The sequence below is a fragment of the Crotalus tigris genome, unplaced genomic scaffold (genome assembly GCF_016545835.1).
Source record: "Crotalus tigris isolate CLP2741 ecotype Arizona unplaced genomic scaffold, ASM1654583v1 scf7180000024349.2157984, whole genome shotgun sequence".
Taxonomy (NCBI): domain Eukaryota; kingdom Metazoa; phylum Chordata; class Lepidosauria; order Squamata; family Viperidae; genus Crotalus; species Crotalus tigris.
The window spans coordinates 637,238-655,020 of NW_024100518.1; the positions used below are offsets into that span (position 1 = coordinate 637,238).

Below are 17,783 nucleotides of genomic sequence, written 5' to 3' on the forward strand. Positions count from 1 at the left end.
AGAGTTGAAGAACACACACAGTACTGTCTCTCTTACAATAAATAGTAAATTCCAGCATACATCCTATGTTATGAACAAGGTCTAAAGCAGTGGTTCTCAACCTTTTTAATGCCGCGACTCCCAACCGGTCGTAAGTCAAGGACTACTCAACCGGTCATAAGTCGACTACTCAACTGGTGCAGCACCGTTTGCAGAATGGGACTTTTGGCGGGCTCAGCAGGGCAGAGACAGCCTGGACAATTCCTATTGGTTTTTGAAAGCCAATAGAATTAGACTCTATTCAAAAGAGTCTATTGGCTTTCAAAAGCCAATAGAATAAAAGGGAGTAGCACAGCTAAGGGGAAAAAAATGGCGGACTGCATTGTTTGGCGACCCCCATGAAATGGTCGTTCGACCCCAAATGGGGTCCCGACCCACAGATTGAGAACCACTGGTCTAAAGGAAGAAAATTTTCAAAAAGCTAATGTTGAAATTGTGAAGAAATTAGAAGGCAGTGGACATATAATGATATATGTAAGTATTGACTTAATTTCCAACTCACTACTATTTTACTTGGTAAACCACATTCACTTAATACCTTGCTGTAACCTAGCCTCTCGTTTCTTCTTAACTATTAAGGTAACATCATTTTTCAGTTTACTTATACTTGACTCAAGTTGTTCTCCAAAATCCTTTAAAAGGTGTGATTGTCTCTCAGTAAAAAGTCGAAGTAGTTGGATGTTATCTTCATCCTAAAAATAAAACAAATAGCATTCTTTCCTGCAATATTGTATAGTAAAAAACTTTCAAGTAACAGTGCGGTTCATAATGCCTGTAAAAAAAATGGAACTTTGATATGAAAACAGCAAACAGATAGCCTATAGAACAAAGCTATTTGAACAAGATACTTTAAATAGTTACTGTATACATTAATTAGTATTTATCATATTACTCCCCAGCAATTTTGATTTAGAATAGTATTTCTAGTATCCTAAATTTGAATGACATCTGTGTATATTTACAGCAAGAGGGGTAAAGCTAAGCTTAGAGTTCAATTTGGAGGCCCCCCTGGGAGCCAGTCAAGGTACCCATTTTGATCCTAATCTAAAATTGGCCCAATTAGATGATGATCTGGGGGCTATAAAAGGCTGTTGAGAAAGTACTAAGTGTGAAAACCTGAAGAAAAATAAACTTCTCAGACCCTTTGGAAATGATATCCATAAAATGACATGAACAGACAGACGTAATCCATGTCTTCCCAAGAGAATTGTAATGTATACCGGGGCTCTGTAGTGCTGTAGCTTTAAAAACTGTCCTCTGATCACGTTCATTTTCTGGTAGAAGGATTTGAGAGCTTTAGCAAATTCAGCATCACAGCTGACACGAGAACCACACACTGTGCGACTGTCTTTTGATGCTGGTGAAATTATCTGATTAACTTGGAGCTTTGAAGGAGATTTTAAGATCTTACCTGTAAGAAGAAGATTTAACAATTAGTATCAATGGGCTCAGAATAGGAATGCATTGTACGGAAGAAGACCTATCATCAAATGTTACAGTAAAGAGTGTTGCTCTCTTTGCAATCATTCCTAATATCAGGAAATTTGGGATACATTGGTTAACAAAATACAGGTTTAACAGTTCATTTAGTGACTGTTCAAAGTTGCAGCAGCACCAAAAAAGTGACTTATGACCATTTTTCACACTTACGACCATTGCAGCATCCCCATGGTCATGTGATCAAAATTCAGACACTTGTCAATTGACTCATGATGGTTGCAGTGTCTTGGGGTCATGTGATCACCTGCGATCTGAGAAGCAAAGTCAGTGGGAAAGCCAGATTCCCTTAACAACCATATTACTAACTTAACAACTGCAGTGATTCACTTAACAGCTCTGGCAAGAAAGGTCGTAAAGTGGAGCAAAACTCACTTAACAAATGTTTCGCTTAGCAACAGAAATTTTGAGCTCAATTGTTGTCATAAGTCAAGGACTGCCTTTAAAACTCTTGTCTGTATCCTAATTTTATTGTGATGTTTGCAACCGTGCATCACAGCTTAGAATACAATGTGATGTAGTACTTAAGTTGTTTGATTGGCACTAGTAAAACTTAAGATTCAAATCCACTCTCGGCCACAGAATCTCATTGGGTGACTCAAGGCCAGTAAATCCAACCTTCATCACAGGGTTGTGGGGGGGGGGAAATACAAAGAAGAATATTTATGTACACTGTTTTTGCTCCTGAATGAAGGTTGGAAAGTACATGTCATAAATAAATAAATGATCTTCAGAATACCATCCTACTACAAAGTCAAAATGAGTATTTCACTTGAAACCCGTTGGAGCATTCCATCCAGATCTCAAGTTAATAAAACAATTATTTTAAAAATTCCTGTTCTCCGGAATTCCAGATGGGTTTAAAAAATTGTTGACATTGTATTTCATCAACATCTGGAGGGCTATCAGCCTGTGGTGACACCTGGCTTAGTAATTTCAAAGTAAACAAAAGTAAAGAATTACATTTTTATTTTCAGATACTTACTGAAATGGGTTTCTGCCTCATATTCTTTCAGTTTAGTCTTCAGATGTATGTTTTCCTCTGTCAGAGCTCTATTAATATCTCTAAGTAATTCAGTCTCTTGTTCTAGTTTTAACAGCTTTTGATAAAGCTCAGGGATATGACTTTCTGTATCCTAAATAAAATATATTGTTTATGATTTAGGATGTGTATGTGCAATTATTCAGATGGAAACTGCTATTATTAATGCAAGCTTTTTCATTGAATTAAAATGGTTATTGGCAATTTAAAAACAACTCTGGGTCCAGAACTCAGTGCAGAATGTTTGAACTGAAATCACAGATGTGCCGAACTGGGGGGACAGGGGCACTGGAGAGAAATAAAATGTGCTGATAATTTATAAATCATAAAGTACATAAGATCTCTCTTTGAAGTTTAGTTACTGATGCGTATATTGCTGGAGAAGCCTTTATACATTTGGGAATCACTTCTTCAAGCTTTCCCATCAGCCAGAATCAATTATACAGATGACTGCAGCTATACACATCACAAAGACTTAGGCCATTAAGTCAATGCCAATTCATAATAACCACATACTGTAGGTTGACCTTTTCCAGAAGGCTCTTCCCCATCTTGGCTGTTCAGAACTTCCAGCCTATTGCTGCTGTATGGTAATATCTTAAAAGGCTCATCTAATGAGATATGGTATCACTAAATAAATCATTTTCCCTTATTATAATAATGAAAATCACTCTCAAAACAGCAGTTCAGAGGGGAAGCTGATCCAGACGACTAAAATCCCATCATACAACCTTTGGTTGGATATCCTTCAAAAGCAATAGCTGCTCACTTCTGTAAAGCAATTCCACAGCTGAGAACTGTATGTAACACATCTGTTTAAAGTACGCCAAGTTAGAAGCATCATTAGGTGATCGCAAGCCACCCAGAGTTATCCTCTGGTAAGATGAGCAACCAATAAATTTAATTAATAGTAAAATACAGCCCTGGTAAGTACATGAAAATTTCCAGAAACCATCTGGAAAGTTCAGGACTGCAAACTAGAGTGGGAAGTTCTGTTTTCTTAACCTGTTTCTCCTTTATCAATCTTTCTCATATTTCTATTTTCCTATCAGAAGAGATAGCCTTTTTCTGATTCCCTACTTTTTCCTTTGTGCTGAGATATAAGGCAGAACTCCTGATGTATTTACTTAATTCACTCCTCTCTTCTGGCATCTCAATTTTAGTCCTGATCCCTTTATCGTCTACAGTAATCCTGGCAACAGTTCTATATTGGTTGTTCTTCCAAATTTCTGGGACAGGTCAGTTGCCAATTTATGGCACATTTGGGAAATCTGTTCCTATTATGTTGCAAGGGAGCTGTGATACTATTCCTACAATAATATTGTTTCCCCATAAATATTTGTGCAAGATTGAATTTCTGTCCTGGGGATATCCCAAATAAAGTGAGAGTGCAGTGGCATCAATCTATACCCTTCAGTAAATCGATCATTCTTCCACTAACTCTTGCCACAACTATCCCCTCCTTTTGAACTGGAAATAAGGTCTTTCTGCCCGGATGATCCAATTCCAGGCAACATTTCTAGCCTTATCACAGATACAATAGGTTATCTTGCCAGTACCACTGTGGCACTTCTGTGGCACTTTCTTTATTCACTTGACCTTTTCCAATTGTGGCCTTTTCCCGATGTCCCTCTCGGATCCTCTTCCCCCTTTCCCTGGACTCGTGCTGTCCCTGTTTCATTCAAAATTAGGCCAAGTACATAAAAGCATTCATTATTTGAAATGCATGGAAATAAACAATAAACTACTTTTAACTGACGGTACACACTTACCAGATCACCTCGGAATAAAATCCCCACTTTTGGATTATCGATAATATATGAGCCCTCCCTAGTGACAGCCATGCCTTCCTCAGTAGAAATCAGTTCTGCACATCCTTCTGCAGGGCCAGGAAAATACTGTTAGTTAAGAAGCATGCATTGTTTTCTAGCTGACAACAGAATCGTTTTGTGTCAATACCATTAATTTTTCTATCAGTGATCCTGACTAATCCTGAAGTGTTGGACTGATATGTCCTTAGGCTTCTAAGACTTCTGTTTTAAAAATTCTTTACATCATGCTTCTAACTAGATTGGCCTCAGCTACCCTGAGGCCTCCTTCTTCCCCTCTCACCTGATGGCATATTCTGCTACTTCAGGTGCCTCTTAGCCAACAGCCACCATTATGATACTGCTCATGCACAGTATCCTAGGGAAACAAGGAAGCATGATGGAGGAGCCAGTGTTACCTAGGAAGACTAAGTATGCTGGATGAATGATCCAGCATACCTTGGGAGGAGTTAGAAGGTCAACCAAGTGATGTCATCCAGAGTCGCTACATCAGGGAGATAGACAGCATAAAAATTTAATAAACAAATAAACTACTTCCAACAGAAGAGTCAGAACTGGTAGTGATAGTCTAATAGTGAACAACCAAATGAACCAAACAACAATAAAAAGAATTGTGCATTTGGTCCAAAAGGCAACAGTACAGCTTTCTACTTGAGCTGGAATACTATCTATTATTCCAGCTGCTTATAATGTCAAAGATTGTATATATATAGATATGAAACTTAACATTCAGGCATAATTAATAAAGCTGAAACTAAAGTAATACCTTGAAGTCCCCACAAGTCAACAATTAAAGCATTTCTCTGGAGATAATTCAAAAAATCTTGGGAAACCTTAATGGATGAAAATTGAATCAATTCTTCTATTTTAGGGTTTACATTTTTCCATGTGGGTTTTGTGTATAATACATGTGGGAGATCATAAACCTTGTATCTAAATATGCAAAAGAAGCAATTGTTCAATGAAAAGTCAGTTATTTTATAACTATTTATTTTCACACCCCTTTCCCTCTGAAAGAAGCCCAGAAATAAAGCTAAAAAGAATTAAAAAAATATTTAAAAAATAAAGAAAATAAAATTGAGCATTAAACATTAAAACCACATACCTTAAACAAGACAACAAAAATGCAAGATATGTTCATTTTTAAATGACAAATGTAAAAAAAAAATACCCAATTTGAATTCCCCTTTGTGCAACTTCTTTAATCCATTTAACTCCAAGGCACTGAAAAATGTGAATCTGGAAATCAATCCTTTTGCCTAGCAGTTCCAAAGGGTCAATAATCATATCATCATCTGTCAAAGGTCTGTGGAGTGGAAGGAGAGCAAAAAGGGTGAGAGTGGTGCTAAGCATGTAAGAGAGTAGTAACATTCATCTTGTGTGCATGTGAAGACTGCTATGAACCTGTTCTGACTTCCAACCTCCCCTCCCCCCTTCAAGATGGCTGCGTGGAAGATCATCAAAAAGAATGCTTCTCTTTTCAGATAACCATTTGTTATTCTATCCATTTTTGTTGTTGTTAATTACGAAGTCGTGTCCGACCCATAGTGACCTCATGGACAATGTTCCTCCAGGCCTTCCTGTCCTCTACCATCTTCTGGAGTCCATTTAAGCTCATGCCTACTGCTTCAGTGACTCCATCCAGCCACCTCATTCTCTGTCGTCCCCTTCTTCTATTGCCCTCAATCTTTCCCAGCATTAAGCTCTTCTCCAGTGTCCTTCCTTCTCATTTGGTAGCCAAAGTATTTGAGTTTCAACTTCAGGATCTGGCCTTCTAAAGAGCAGTCAGGGTTGATCTCTTCTAGGACTGACCGGTTTGATCGCCCTGCAGTCCAGGGGACTCTCAGGAGTCTTCTCCAGCACCATAGTTCAAAGGCCTCAATTCTTTGGCGCTTAGCCTTTCTTATGGTCCAACTTTCACAGCCATACATTGCAACTGGGAAAACCATGGCCTGGACTATACGCACTTTTGTTGGCAGGGTGATGTCTCTGCTTTTTAGTATGCTGTCTAGATTTGCCATAGCTTTCCTCCCCAGGAGCAAGCGTCTTCTAATTTCTTGGCTGCAGTCCCCATCTGCGGTGATCTGTCCAAATGAGGACCTGTTAACTCTGAATCCTGAGTATCCTCACTATTCAGGAAAATGCATTATCTCATATTTAGCATATTCTATGGGCAGAAGATCCTTTCCTTGGGCAATTTTTATTCTGCACATATGATACACAAATGCTTACCTCCCATTTTGCATACATGGGATAATGTTGATCAAGAGGATTGCTTCCTCCGTTCCATCAGAATTTAGAAGTTCTATTTGTTCTTCAAGTTTCATGCAATAAGCAAGAGATTGGAGCCAGATATGAGCAGATCCTAGATGAATTGCCTCCACAGGATCCCAAAATGGATCACTCTCTTTGTCAACTTGCAGATCATCTCCATTTAAAAAGCGCTGGTAAAGCTCTTCCATTAAAAATTTTCTGTTGATGAACTTAGGTTTTGACCAAATCCATACCTAGAAAAATCAATGTCCAGCTTAATTGAGAGAAGAGAAACTAAAACATAGTTTATGATCATTACTTTTTGCTTTAGTTAATAAAAATAAGCAAGGATTAACAGATAAATAATTTGCCTTTCAAGTATGTATTTGGCCTTTTTTCTGAGAAAGAAGGATGACCATCACAGCTCAGTTTTATTTGAATTAGGAGAGATAGGATTTGAAATTTTGTCCAATTAATTTTAATTTCTCTTTTTTCTTTTAATGGCTAATTGGATAGTTGTAGTTATATATTTGAAATATTTTTTTCCTATGGATATATCTCTTAACACCTATGTTTTAATAAATAAATAAAAACCAGAGAGAAGAAAGAAGATAGAAGCAGCATATATTCTTGTCCAACAATACCAATAAAATCCAATACCATTAAATATGTCTTTATATTTGAACAGCTAAAGTAGAGCTTCACCATCAGAGTCAACCTCACTCAAAATGAGACCAATCACAACACCATAAAGGCCTTTAGATGGGAAAAGAACATTCAGAAGAAACTTTTACAATAAAAGTTACCTGGTTAGTAACTTTGTGTACTACTTTAATTATGATCTCTTTTTGCAGGTCATAACCTCTGGAGTCTGAGGATGCTAGATTTTTCACTTTCAGTTCTAACTTTAGGTCCTGTTAAAGAAAAGCTCAACACAATATTTTTGTTGAGTAGCACTTTGGCATAAATGTGGAAAGCCACCAAAAGCAAACTGATTAGGAACAGGCAAATACAGGTTTGGGAGTGTAAGCAAGGTACTGTAGTATCAACTAAATATATCCATCTTGTTTAGAAGGATCAGTTCAAGTAATTCTTCATATAAAATAATAAGCCGCAATCTTACAGACACACTAAGATGCACAGCTGTTCTAAAAGTTGCTTTCTTTTGATTGTACAATTTTCTTTCTTTTCTTTTCTTTTTTTTAGAACCCCATTTTCAAAGTTTAGGATATTCTTCTCAGACTATTACCAAGGATTTTTTCTTACATCATGGCCCATGATTCGTATTGGAAACTGCCTGAAAATGAAACTGTAATAAGAATGTTCATTTCTCCACTTTGGCTAGATAGCCTAGTCTACCTTTGTCACAGGCCTGATTAGGGGATTCTCTTGTATCTTTATCCCATCCATTCATGCTGGAAAAACAAGCACCAATATCGTTCATTTCCACGGGTGGGTCTTTGAGGACATATGGTTTTTATTTGACGCCTTTTGTATGAGCCCCCTCTCTTGATACTTCTCTTAATATCGCTTTTTGCCTACTATATCCACAGGTGAGCCCATTTTAAAAAAAGACCAATGAAAACAGTAGAGTTTACTATTCATCCTGTTACTTGGATTGTAAGATGAAATTAGTGCAACTCTCATCAGTTTCAGCTGAATAAGGGAAGGAAGGAAGGAAGACCAATATTGATTTGATTTGATATAAAGGCCTACACTTTCACTGTTTCTCCAGGGAGCTTGCAAAAAAGACAAGACACATGAAAGGTCCACAATGAAAAAGAAAGAAAAAAACATAGTTTGCTGTTCGAGGCTACTTGAGAAGGGGGAGGCAGACCAGTAGCTTAGAACAAACTGGCCATGAAATGCAATGTGAAATGACTGAAGGGAAGGGTGTATTCCTGTCCTGGTGGGTTGGAAGTTCTTAGACATCCAAGATAAACTTGCCAAAGGCCTTGAAGGAGCTCATGGAGATTCTTGTATTTAGATTTCTAAATGCTTTTCCTTCCTTTTCAAGAGGTTTCCAGTGTTAGGTTTCCTTTAATTATTCTGCAACATTATTTACTTGAGAGCATAAGTAGTCACAACAGTAACCTGTTCTTTGAAAGAAGCATTATTGTTCTTATTTATTGAACGACAATACAAAATAGATTACATAACCAAATCAAGACGTACCCTCAAGCTACTAATGTTCTCACGTTCTTCCCAAGCATGTGCAACTCTGCCAAGAATAGATTGTGCCACTGTTCCACAGACATGAGACTAATCCATGCACAAGATTTGTAGTGACTTAGTTTCTCAGAACTATTCCCCCAATAATAAATCTTTTTTATAGTCAGTCAATTTTAAATTAATTAACATTTATAGATTAGCTGTAACCCATTTTTCCCTTACATAATGAGATACCTTCAATAAATGCTAGGCCGCAACTCCCAATAATCTAATACAGGGCTTTTCAACCAGTGGTACGGGTACCACCTGTGGTACATTGGCACCTGGCAGGTGGTAAGCAACCATCCTAGAAAAGTAATGGGGGAGGGGAATGAGTTAAACCGGTGGCAGCACAGCACAAGCCTGAGTGAGAGATGGCTGGAGCTGCAGGGCTGTCAGGGCTCAGCAGAAGTGCCAGGATCAGCACCAGTCTCCAGCTGGAGCTCGGCGCTGCTCCTGGCATTTCTGCTGAGCCCAGAAGCGCTGATCAGCTGGAATGTTGCAGCATCTCCAGGGTCTTGTGATTTACATTCAGATGCTTGGCAACTGATTCATATTTATGATGGTCACAGTGTCCCAGGGTCATGTGAAGTGACCAAAACCTGCTGCAACCACCCAGCAGATGGGGGGAATAAAAACCAAACACCACCCACCCACCCCCGCTGCCAATCCTCAACAGAAATGCTCACAACAATGAAAATCTTGGACAGGAGGAAGAGTGCCGCCAGGTGGCAGGCAGGTGTCTTGCTTGGCTGTGGCTTGGGGGGCACTTTTTCAGTGCCATTGTAACTTCGAACAGTCACTAAGCGAACTGTTGTAAGTCGAGGACTACTTGTACTTTATCGCTTTTTGGGGGGGGGGGTCATCAAGTTTTTGACACCTTGCTAGGCGACTGGTAGTACTCGGATGTTGCCATATCCTAAAAGTGGTACGATGGGTGAAAAGGCTGAAAACCCCCAATCTAATATATAATAAAGAGAAAACATGCATTCAAGCCATACCTTCTTCAACTCTATACTCATCTGATTTGCTTCAGCAACCAATGGCATCAACTTAATATAATCATGGAATGCAGCAAGGACACTGGGGTCTGGCTTGCCATCCTTCCTGTTTGCAGCACCTTTCAGAAAAATAGCCCAAGACTAAACAAATAAAGTTGCCTGCATTTATTTATTTTGGGGAGAAATTAATAACTTATTGGAACATATGTAGGATTTCAACTTTTACTAGCTTACATTGATATCATATTGTGCAAACATCCATTTGTTGATGAGACAGTGACCTAAGCACAGAATTACTTTAAGATTTTGGATGGTGCCAGTCAACATCAGGTTCATGTCCTAAATTCTATACTTTACAAAGTGAGGCTTGGAATAGAGGGATGGGTCTGTTAGTCTCTCTGACTGTTACTAAGACATGAAATCCCTTCAATCCACGCTCACTGAGCAGATTTTCAAACAAGTTTACAATGAAAGAATAGCACCTTGTAGCAAGTTTAAAATTGCAAACCTTGACAGGAGAATGATTACAGTAAGATGCTTACCAAGTTTGTCTACACTGAAGCCTTTGGCAGCTGCCAGCTCTGATTGAATGAAATCATAATCATATCTGCTCAGATCCTCGCTGGTGCGGTTGATTGGAGGGCCAATGTAGAGGTATGCACTGTTTGATCCCAAAATTAGCCGGTCCTGAGGGATTGTATACACTATGCATGCTGAAAGGATTTCTATTTCATTATAGTTATAAGCTTATCAAAGACCAAAACTATTAACTGAATATTATTGCTTTGGAGCCAGGAAAAGGGTGAGGGATTTGTTATTTAAAAGGGACTGAACTGTTGTTTTTAAATTTATTTATTCTTTTTTTGCTTTGAAAATAATGACAGAGCAATAGAAAAAAAATAAAACCCCCAAATAAAAATTCATACATTGCCAAGGAAGAAATAAAAAACACATAAAAAGGACTGAGCTGTTAAGAAAGAGTTCTGAACATTGTACAGAGCACAAAGTACTTCATTATTTTATTAGAAGCCCCTTAAATTAGTTTTAAGTACTTTGTGCTCTGTACAATGTTCAGTACAAGTACAAGTGTTCAGTACATCCAAAATAAAAGATTCAAATCCTCAATCTGCCTGAAATCATTTTGCTATTTCTCAGTCTACTTTCAGAATTGCTGTGAAAATAAAACAGCAGAGAGAAAGAACCACAGATTACTTCTTGGATATCCTTGAGAAAAGTGGAGTGTGAGACTAACAAATCAGTGAGTAAATGTGCTGTCCAATTTCTGCTGAAATGGATTTGATCTGGAAGACTTTAAAAATGCTTCTGAAGACAAGATTTACATTCAAAAGGAAGAGTCTAAAAGAAAAATGCCTTTTTCAAATGTAGTCTAATTTCCTCATTATTTGAGCAAACTTTTTTCACTGAAATGAGATACTGGGTCCTATAGTATTACCATTGTGTGGTTTGTTTGTGTGCTTACCCTGCTTTTTGAACCCAAATTGTGTCTTAGTCAACAAAATATAGTTAAAGAATTTACAGCATGTATGAATCCAATTGACTTTCCCTTTGATGCTTATATAAGAGCCAAAATAATAATTTTCTCTCCAAAGTATAATATTCTCTTGTGCTTTAGATTATATAAGTTGTGAATTCAGTTGATGACCTCTGGTATTTGCCAAGACTTTGATAAATCAGGTAATTTATATTACCTGTTGTGGCCTATCGCCTCCAGAAGACTCCGCGGAAGCACAGGAGTGGGTGTCGGGCCCAGGATCAAGGCCAGCTGAAAGCTCCGGGACGAAGGAATGGAGCTGTCACAGCCAGGGACAGAGGTGGAGTGGGGCCATCCACCAGCCCCCAGATGGAAAGGCTGAGATCTCCATGCCTTGAAGCAAGTGATTCAGGAGAGGAGGATCACATGGGGCCAGTGATTGATGTGCGGGCGTGGCGAAGGCTGAGGAGAGACTAGCAAGAGGCTATGGGCTGGTCTTTGGGGCAGAAGAGTCACCGTTACTAACAGAGCCCCATCCTCAGCTGAGGATAAAAGGCAGGGGCGGAGACGAATAGGTGTGGCAGACAACTATTCGTCTCCCTGCTGGTCAGCCACTTCTATTTGGAACTCCTGACTCTTGTTTGGAAATTTGCTGGAGTTTTCTTTGGATCCTGTGGCACTGGGAGTCCGAACGCCTTCTGAGTGAGTGCATGTGTCTTATGTTGGAAAAGAGCCAGTTTAGGATTCTTGCTGCAAGTGTGGTGAGAGACTGAGATTAACTCTGGGTTTTGGGAGACCCCTGCAAGGGAAAAGGGAGCCAGCTCTGTTGTTTGGAGGCAACTAAAGACTTTAACAGTTGACTGTGTGAAATTGCTGGCGTTCCTGAATAAAAGGAACGTTGGAGATTTATTGGTGCATTGTGTTCGGGGAATCAGGTCAGAACAATTGCCTCTAAAAAATGCAAAACCAAAGAAGTTGCCAAAACACTTATTAGGCCATAATGTTCAACAAGAGCTGCACTATATTCACCTTGGTGGCCACAGTACTTGCATCTACTCTCTTTTAATGGAGACTGATTCTAAGCCTCAGTTTGAAAATCCAGTTTGCTCTGAAGCTGTAGCAGAGATGAGTTTCAAGAGCCATCTAGTTTGTATTCTGCAGCAATAGCGTTCTAAGGTAGGAGACACATCACAACATGGGAGAAATAACAAATCAACATAAAACTCACCAGATGCTGAAGTTTAGTTTTCACCACAATGGGTACTCCATTCACAATGACCTTACATTTATCCCAAGGAGATATAGTAACTTTGTCATCGGTGTATGTGAATATTGCATGCTTATCCAATATGCTGGAAAAGAGAAAGGCATGCAATTCATACCATAAGTCAAAGGTTTCAAGCTATAAATCCAGGAATATAAAAGGACAGCTAGTAACACAACCATATATGGTACATGAAAAACATCGCTGGGAATGAGGAGGGAAAAAATGAAGGGAGGATGTTAGTTCAGTGACAATGTCCTTACTTTGCATATCACACATTCCTATTTCAGTCTCTACTAACCCTTTCACATCACACAAGCCACCTATTCCTATGGCAGCTTCTTATTTAGTCAACCTTAAGATTTTTGAAAAGGTAGGGGCTGGAAAAGATAACAGCAATGTTTCAAAATGTTCAGCACTATATCTGGGAGGAAATGTTTTAACATTTTTAATTTTCTTGTAAATATATCAAGCTTATGTGATATATTTGATATCACATATATGTGATATCAAGCTTGTATGATTCCTCAGAATGGGCAAGAATTGTACATGAATTGTAGTTGAAAGACACTGAGAAAGAAAGGGCCCTGATGATCCATAGGGGTCTGGAGACTCAGTTTGTTATGATCCAAAAGAAAGGAATGGACACTCTAAGACAAATTATATGTTACATATAATTTGTCTTAGAGAGTGTCCATTCCTTTCTTACACTAAGAAAGAATTTCTTACACATTAAGCCAGACAGAGAGATGCCTGGAATATCACAGCTATGAGACAGGGAGACAAAGGTATTAATAAGCCTCTTATTTAATAAGCCTCTTAGAGCGCTTTTATACCCAAATAATCATTGCACAAAAATAGAGAAAACCAAATTATATTCCCACCAGGTTTCTGATAGTGAAGACTGAATTTTTCTTATACGCACCCTAAGCCTCTGAGGATGATTGCATTTGATGGAGATTGGCCAACATCAGAAGACCCTAAAAGGAAAATGTTTGTCTTGTATATTTGTGCCACACTGAATATTGATCTAGATCAGTGGTTCTCAACCTTTCTAATGCCGCGACCCCATAATACAGTTCCCCATGTTGTGCTGGCCCCCAACTACTTATACATCACCGGGTGCCAGGGGCGTGGCCAAAGAAAAGGGGAAAAATGGCGGACAGCCTTGTTTGGCGACCCCCATGAAATGGTCGTTCGACCCCAAATGGGGTCCCGACCCACAGGTTGAGAACCACTGATCTAGATCAGTCTATTTCAAATGGGCTCTTTCCAGATGCATTGGAACTGCATTTCCTAGACTGCCGAGCCAGAATGGATAATATTTTGCTGTTTGTAGTTCTGAGAGTTGCAATTTATTCATATATAAAGTGCACCAGAAGGTTACCCTAAACCTTCTATGATTATGTACGCTGGTTTGGAATCAACATATGGATGTGACCTATTCCCCAGCTTGACATGCAGTCTATGAATTTATCAATGGATGGGGATCTAGTGAATCTGATCAAATAATTTCACTTAAAAGCAGTGATGAATGATACAGAAGAAGTTTAAAGCAATTATCTCTCAATCATTCAGAATAGGAGTCCTCATTGTCAAACAAACAAGCAATTCCTTATAGTTGGCAGGATTAAAAAGATTGCTTGGTGCAGAGAACATCACAGAAATGCCACCAATAATAATACAAGCTGGGGATAATTGAAGATAGAAAACAAAAACTGGATACTCCAATGCTAATGTTTCTTCATGTATATAAGAGCACAATAAATAATTCTCAGTCCAAAGTCTGCAAACTTCTGAATCACACCAGATTTTTTTTAATCTGTATTTTCCCATTAATACTAATTAAAGAGACAATTTACAAAAAGTAGTAATTATCAATTTTGGGGATAAAATTGTAAAATTTCTACTTGTGAAATATACTATTAGAATAGAAGATTTTAAAATTTCTTTAAGATACTTGTACAACATTCCTTAAAAAAAGTATGTTACATTTCTTTGAATGGCATTGTTTATGCATCTGGTATTTAGTAATACAAAAGGAAATGCTGCAGTTAAACAAAATAGTACCATCTTGAATGAAATACTTCAGAACTCCTGAAAGCTGAGGGTCTTCATTGATATTCACAAGATATGGAAAAGTTTCCATCATCTGTCTCTCCTGCTGAGAATCAAATAAACCTTATTTCTGCAGATATTTTTCCTCAAAAGACACCCAAGAACCACATGACATATTCCTTTTAAGTAATAAATATACTTGCTCTTTTCCCAAGGGATTCTGAAAGAGAGGGCTATTGTAAATAATAGTGCCACTGAATATTCCTCTCAAACCATCTTTCTGATTTAAAAATCTAGTTTGACCACAAAATCAAATCCAATTGGCATTTATACTTCAAATCTGAAACTCCATGAAGCAAGCATCTTCATTGTTCCTGTTGCAGGGAGATTTCTCAAGATTTAAGTATTAGTAGTATGAAAGTTGGTTTTTATATTCTGAAAACTCCTCACATATATAATGACCAGAGATGTATTCACAGCTATTAAAGATACATTAACATCTATGAGGATTGATTTTTTTTGCAGCATTATTCCCTCTGCTCCCAGGCCAGTGTCTTCATTTGTAGTACTTTCTTCTTGCACCTTTTCTCAACACACTAGTACAATTTTACTGCTCAGTCCAGAGATGGACATCTGGGCTGAGTGAGGACTATACAAATTCTGGGAGCTGCCTTCTAAAACACAAGGGAGGCCACAGCAAAATATAACTTAGATTATATTACTTCCTGTCATTTAAAATTAAATTAATGAAATACAGATAGTATTTCTGTTTTGTCAAATTTAAAAGATACCACTCAGAAGTAATACTCAGAAAGGAGTTTTTTTTGGGAGGGGGGGGGCAAAAGGGCAATTCAAAGCTTTCAGAGGCCATTTGTGTCCTAGAGATTGAGGTTTTGCACTTTTGGCATGAAGAATCCAAGTTGCTAAACATGGAATAGTTTAGCCTGCTCACTAGATGCTGTGGAAATTTCTGGAGGAATATAATTGAATCTCATTGGAAGCAGTTTTGTTCAGGCCAATTGCAGCTGTAAAGATCTGACATGTTCAGAAAACTCACATTCCTGTCTTCCCTTCCCCAAGAGTTCTCTCTTTCATTGAAATAAGACGGAAAATTATGAGCAAGTGCTGACTGGAACTACTGAAGATGTTTTCTTGAAGAGGCTATGAGAAGTTTTATATCTAAATATATTTTATTCTTTATATTGTTTCCATCTTCTCTAAAATCCACAATCTAGAATCCACAATGGTCTGAGAATCAGTGTCTCCATTGATAATTGACAGTCAAGCTGAAACTAAGTTAATCCACTATAATTAGCAAATTGCTTCAACCCCCAAATATGTTACCCAGATCTAATCCACATATCAAAGGATAAGGTCTGCAAACACAAGTGAGTTAATTAAATTAGGTCTTCCAGAGGAACTGCAAATTCATAAAAATAAACATACCCCCCCACACACACCTCAAGTGTCACTCTGCCTAGAATCAGCACATAGACACTTCTTCTCGGAAAAAGCTCCTCATATAAAAATCTGCTGCTGTACCCCATTTCTCAGTAGCCTGCCCCTAAAAGCAAGCTGTTCTGCTTTTAGGAATAAATATTACTTCTTTCCTCACAGTTGTCCGGATTTCATTTTTATTTATTCTTGCACAGCCCCAGTTCAAGTTGGAACCCCAAGTTATTCCTCTGACAAGGCCATCCAGATACAGGCTTAATACCACACTGAATGTATGGGTATTGCTATAGAGCAGGGGTGTCAAACTGCTGGGCTGTGGGCTGGTTGCATCATGCGGAGGCCGCACCCACCCCATCTCCGGCAATGCGAAAAAAGTCACGATACGTTGTGGCACGTCACATGACACGGCGAGTTTGACAGCCATGCTGTAGAGCACCTAGAGAGGGGCAGGAAGAAGAGCTGCTATCAAGACAGCAATCGGATACATGAGATCTGAATCCAGGTCAGGAATGTAACCTAAGAAAACACCTCAGATTTCTCCCTAGAGTCTCACAAAGATAAAGGGAGAGAGGGGGAAGGACCATTCAGTGTTGCAAGATTCTGTTACTATAGCCTTAGAGTAAAAGTAGTATTGATCTGCATGACATTGGAATCCTAGTCTGATCTACCTTGGAGCCTGACAATTGTTTTATAAACATAAACGTTGCCTTACTGATCCAACTAAAGTGGCCAGTTATATTTTGTTCTAATAGTAGTAACCATAGTGAGAAGCCACTGGAGGGAGTTGAGGCTCCAGTCCAGACAAATGTGACAAGCTTCCTGCAATTGTAAAGCCATGACCTGAGTGATTGCTGCATATTGCTGTTCCCATTCTTTCCGGGCGTCTTCCAGCCGATATTCCCAAGTTGCTTGAATAGCCTGAATCCGTAGTTCATTTTCTGCCAGCAGGGAACGAAGCTCTTCTGCAAAAGCCAAAAAAGCCAAATAAGGATACAAAATGAAAGCAGAATAATTTAATTAACATCCTCCCTCAGCTTACTAATTCCATTAGATATCATTGAAGTTATTGTAACACTTCAGATCTGAAATTCATAGAAATCTCCGATTTCTATATATTCAGCAATTAAATCAAACATATTTAAATATTGATGCAAGCTTTCCAGACAGGAATTATATCCATGTGCCCCTGAAGGAATTGTTGGGACTTATAAAGGTGCCTCCAAAAATTAACTTAAGATTACAAGAGAAAGAAGCTTTTTCTACATTTTCCTACTCTGAAAGGGTATCACCCAAGTTCCCAGGCATATGATCTCCAAAGTAGAGGTGTCAGTCCCAGAGATCTCTACAGATTGTTCCCAAGTTTAATTTTTAAGCAGAGCTATCAAACACATGAATATATAATATACAAAATTATAGTATATCATATTCATTCTACTTTAATTAAATGCACATGCAAACAAAACGTAGTCTAATTGAGATATGGTATTAACCTTACTCATCCACAATGTTTTGATGAAGTAAGGCCCCTGGCCTGAAATAAGTTGTGTACCCCAGTTGTAAATCATTTGGAGGTTTGAAGGATATCATTAGACATGGATTATACTTAGGAAACAAACCAAAGTCACTACAGCTATTTCTATTA

At 38.4% G+C, this 17,783-nt stretch overlaps 1 protein-coding gene across 1 annotated transcript in view; it reads right to left on the reverse strand.

Moving 5' to 3' along the window:
* Window positions 1-347: 347 nt before the first annotated feature.
* Window positions 348-17,783, reverse strand: part of LOC120300698 (kinesin-like protein KIF28P) — a 36,912-nt gene continuing 19,476 nt past the window's right edge. The window contains 14 exon segments of the mRNA XM_039327023.1: window positions 348-731; window positions 1,260-1,450; window positions 2,522-2,672; window positions 4,351-4,457; window positions 5,174-5,340; window positions 5,579-5,713; window positions 6,640-6,914; window positions 7,467-7,574; window positions 9,873-9,991; window positions 10,415-10,559; window positions 12,593-12,716; window positions 13,554-13,608; window positions 14,699-14,789; window positions 16,982-17,103. Coding sequence (XP_039182957.1) covers window positions 567-731; window positions 1,260-1,450; window positions 2,522-2,672; window positions 4,351-4,457; window positions 5,174-5,340; window positions 5,579-5,713; window positions 6,640-6,914; window positions 7,467-7,574; window positions 9,873-9,991; window positions 10,415-10,559; window positions 12,593-12,716; window positions 13,554-13,608; window positions 14,699-14,789; window positions 16,982-17,103 — 1,955 coding nt within the window. The 3' untranslated portion in view covers window positions 348-566.